This window comes from Hyaloscypha bicolor (genome assembly GCF_002865645.1).
Source record: "Hyaloscypha bicolor E unplaced genomic scaffold K444scaffold_127, whole genome shotgun sequence".
NCBI lineage: Eukaryota > Fungi > Ascomycota > Leotiomycetes > Helotiales > Hyaloscyphaceae > Hyaloscypha > Hyaloscypha bicolor.
Window position 1 is genome coordinate 1 of NW_020194629.1, and position 4502 is coordinate 4502.

The 4502-nt window shown below is 50.9% G+C and overlaps 2 protein-coding genes across 2 annotated transcripts; one reads left to right on the top strand and one right to left on the bottom strand.

The window, feature by feature from the left end:
• Positions 1–1419: 1419 nt before the first annotated feature.
• Positions 1420–3504, bottom strand: K444DRAFT_539015 (tripeptidyl-peptidase 1 precursor; the record flags this gene model as incomplete). Its single annotated transcript, XM_024875586.1, has 4 exons — positions 1420–1763; positions 1824–3087; positions 3175–3206; positions 3288–3504. The coding sequence occupies 4 exons, from the start codon at positions 3502–3504 to the stop codon at positions 1420–1422; spliced, it is 1857 nt and encodes a 618-aa protein (XP_024731697.1).
• A 671-nt stretch (positions 3505–4175) lies between these two features.
• Positions 4176–4424, top strand: K444DRAFT_539019 (uncharacterized protein; the record flags this gene model as incomplete). The annotated part of the gene is made up of 1 exon (XM_024875587.1): positions 4176–4424. A coding segment is annotated over one exon (249 nt), but the record flags the coding sequence as incomplete, so codon positions are not given.
• Positions 4425–4502: the final 78 nt, after the last annotated feature.

Genomic DNA, 4502 nt, shown 5'->3' on the forward strand with positions numbered 1-4502 from the left:
AAGCAGTTTATGATATGAATAGATTAGGCTGAGGATATCAAGATAGGTCGTGTCAAACACAGCCCCAATTCAAGCCTCATCGGCTCCGATTTCCTAATTTGTCGCCTCGCTTAGTCTATCCAATGAGAGTTGCTACGGAAAGCCGTAAGGATCAAATCACCAGCGAGCGTATGACTTATGACTTACGACTCGGCACGTGCCACCCTACCAAAAATCGCAAACGCCCATATATTATACATTATGCCCCTTCGGGCGTTTAGCATTTATTAAGCTATATAAACCCATATTAAGCCTTAGGGGCACTTTTAATAAGCCTATAAGGGCTTATAGGAAATGAGAATTGCTACAGGAAAATTAAAGTAAGACCTTATAGGGCATTTAGTAGCCTATATAAACTATATTATAAATAATGCCCTGTATTCCCGATACTTTATGCCGTTGTCTTCATATAACATCGAGCGTTCTTTGCGATGATTTGATATTTCCGAAGAGGCACTTCTCTCAATGGCCAGCCCAGCGAATGGTTCCACATCCAGTTCCTCCGTGTGCATAATTGTAAGTTGACCCTATACAAATTAGGAACCTCTCAAGCCTTCAGCGTTTTTACCTCAGACTCTATTCATTCTCCGGGCTCGGGCGTAGAGTCAGCACGTTCGCCGACCTCTTGCCTCAACTTCCAAACATTCTCAATTGGGAACCTACAATTACAAGAGACCATTGCATCTAATCGATTGCCAGACGGAGCAGAGAATGCGGTTATAAACTACGAGGAAAGCAGTCGGCATTGCAGAAAAGTATAGAATAGAATGTTACCATAATTAATCTACCTAGCACCCCGGGGTCTCACCAGAGACCACAAATCTCAACAGACCTGTGAATGAATGTGGATAGACAAACCCTAACTACTCAAATAGCTCCGGACGCAAAGTGGACCTCAATTCGGTCCCAAAAGGTCAATCGAGAAACGAGGAAGACTTTACTTCTATATTTGGGTTTGTGTAACGACCTTAACTCCTACTTAGTCTAGCTATGTAACCTCAATATAGGACTTTTGTGGTCAACCCGGCCTTGAGCCCTGGGCCACAAGAAGGAGGTGTGACCACTCTCATAGAGCGTTGCCCCGGTTGTGGCCATTAACGCTGTTCAGGATACACACTTGAGAGAGTGACTGCTGCTAAAGATGGTGGCAGAATAATGGTACTTAGATATTAGCAGAGAGATCGCACACTGGTGTTGTGTAAAGAATGTCGGATTTCTTATGAGAGAAGGCTAAATCAGATCAAGTGTGATTCGCTGAGCCACGGGGAAAGCGAGATCACATGTCCTTGCAATGGTATCAGGATTTTGCTCCCTTTTCTCGTTGTGTTGCGTGATTAACTATACGAATGCCACTTCATAGCACAACAGCTTTCCACCCCTCTAAGCACACTCCTTAGCAATCCTCACCAGCTCAGGGAAGATCGGCGTGCCAAATCCCGTGACTGCATCCCAACCTTTGGTAGCAGGAAAGCCAGTAGTATTACATCCGCGACTAATGCCCTCCGTGATATCAGTGAACGCCTTATAGCCCTCGCTATAGAGCCAGGGGTTCAAGAAGCCGAGCGGTCGCTTGCCCGAGGAGATGAGCGCGTCGTTTGTAAGCGCGATAATGGACGCCATGAGTGGGCACGAGGCGCTGGTCCCGGAGATGATCTTGAAGGTCGAGTTCCATACGATTTGGAAGTAGAGACCTTGGGCGGCGATGTCGGGGTAGGCGCGGCCGTCTGGCCATCGGAAATTAGTTTGCTGTTGCATTGATTTTTATGAGAGAAGAGAGAACTTACTGGGGTTAAAGAGACCCGAGTGCTCGCCTTTCAGGCCCTTGACATACAGCGGGACCACCTTGTCTTGGTAGCTCGGGCGGGGGAAGTACTGGCTGAAACCACTGCCGGAGGCGTAAAATCCGTGGACTTTCCCATCGGGGCCGAGGCTGTTGGCAGGTCTCATGGCCACGGTCTCAGGCTCGAAGCCTTGCGTTGCTCCGACGGCCGTGACATATGGGCAAGAAGGAGGGAAGGAGGCCGTGAATTGGGTGGTATTCTTCCCATCGTTGGAAATGCAAACACTGCCGTCGTTACCAGCAGCATCACCCACGCCACCATCGCCAGAGCCGAAGAGGATAGAAATGCCACGTGCACCGAGCTGTGCGAAGCCGTTGCAGACCCGCTTGGCATAGTCGAGGGGGACAGTCTGCTCGTCGTCGCCGTAGGAGGTGCTGATGACCTGGGGGAGGCTTTTCTGGGCAAGGACGTAGTTGATCCAGACCAGGTAAGGCTCATTTCCAGGGGGGTCACCAGCTGCCGCATCAGGTATCTCGGGCGGCGTACCGTTGGTGGAGAAGGCGGTGACAGGCATGGGGTAGGTCATGCCGACGATAGTCTGGACGTCGAGATTGGCTTCAACAGAGATACCCTTCTCCGCTTGTGCAGGTGTGAGTCCCGTGTCTTGGGAAGGCCCACCAGCAATGTCGACGAACTTGTACTCAGAGGCTCCAGCCACGGCGTCTGGCCTGTATCTTGTGAGGAACTGCTTGGTATCTGGTCGGATTGGGATTTCGCCGAGAAAGTTGTTGAACCCGATCTGATTTTTGCCTGCAGCCTTTTGCACATATCCTTTTGTCTGGTATAGTGTGGAAAAGCAGTCCGGAGTGGTGCCGTTGATTGTGCACGCCTTCTTCAGCGCGGGAGAGGTGGGGCTGTGCAGGCCTGGGTAGGGCCAAGGGATAGGGACTGCTGCCACGTCGGCTCTCTTGACAGGACGCATGAAAGAGGTGGTGGGCTGGATGGCATCCACATGCTCATGGAGATGCTTTGGCAGGGACCATTCCGGGGCGCGAATCAATTCAGTGCCATCTTCATGCTGGAAGATGTAGTATTCGGCGTCCAGCAAACGCTCGGCGGTAGCGACATCCACATCGACGTTAATCCAATCCATAGCAGGGCTATAGGAGACATAAACGATGCCATTGGCCTCCAGCCACTGGTGGACGAGATCCAGAGTATCGTCGGATGGCTTGACGAGCTCGTTGACTTCCTCGTAGGTAAGATGCTGGGCGGTTGTCAGCACGCGACCAGCAAGGCAGGAGAGTCTTAGAATACGCAGAACAAGAGGAGAAAGCAAGAGAGGAATAATTACCTGGCCATAGCGAGCATGCTTCGGATCAGAGACTGGTGGTTTGTTTCAGTCAGCTTCAATGCCTCAAATCATATTGTAGTTCCGTCCCAATCGCAGGAGAGGAACACGCCTACCTTCATATAGATGGCGTTCCAACTCGCTGAATTGGCCCTGCTTGACACCAATCTGCAGATTCAACGTCCTATCGGCCGGCGCCCGACCGATATTTACCCATCTACGGGGCACGCGGTGTGTCTCCTTCACTGCATAGGCAGTACGCGGCTGGATGGGGGTGCCAAAGACAGCCTGGACAGCGGCCGCGACAGGCAGGAAGACTGAAGCTCCTAACATGGTGAGATGGGATGGGATGGGAGGGGCTGCGGAGGGAGGCAAGGCTAAGAGCAAGGCTGAAGAGCAAGCACCAAGCCAAGGCCCAGGGAATCCCACTCATTTATAGCCATGACGGGTAAACATACCTCGGCGTGTGGTGACACGCAGATACGAGCTCTCAAGCTTTGAAGCTACCGTCTCGACCTGCCTACCATGGCCAGGCATGCGGCCGACTGGACTCGAACCAAGGGCAAGTTTTGGTGAAGCAATCTGCGGTGCAGTGACGATCTTCGGAGGCGATAAGGTGACCTGTTGCGCCTTCTTGTTCGGTGCAAGCTCACAACGGCTCTCCAAGGACTTGAGGACCCGGGCCAGTAAGGGGGCAAGCTGACTAACGCTACATGCCTGTGGTGCCCCACCAGTGGTTGGGTGCCACCCTGCCCCTAACTTCGCTAAGTTTGCCCCCGGAGGTTAGCAGCTGGGGTTCCTTGGCGCGAATAAACCCCCCTTGTGCCACCTTCCAAAGCAAGACCCCAAAGTAAGGAAGGAGGTTTAGGAGTGGGGTACACTTTCTGAAAAACTCTTTCAAATGACCAACTCTTACTCCGAAGAGGTGCATTTGCACTCTTAATAGTGATTTCTAATTGCCGAGTATACTAGTCTTTTTCAGAATTCTTGCAACACGGGCGGCAAACCCAGTAGAACGGGTCAATCGTCTCGGGCGTGATATTTGTCAGCAGATTCTCAATCGACCATTTAACAAAAATCTACAGGACGAATGCCAAGATGCTATGCATTTTCTTCCGGATTGTGATTCGGAGAATAATGTGAACGCATGGTTCCTTTACGACTTCAACGTTACAGGGCCGTTGGATAAAGGACAAGTCTCAGCAATTCCGCATGAGGTCTACCATGCTACAAGGCAAGGAGAATCTTGGTAAGTTAAAATAGAGTAAATTAGTTTTTATATCAACTAATAATAGGGCATTTACTCTACGAGGAACATGGATCACTGTAGG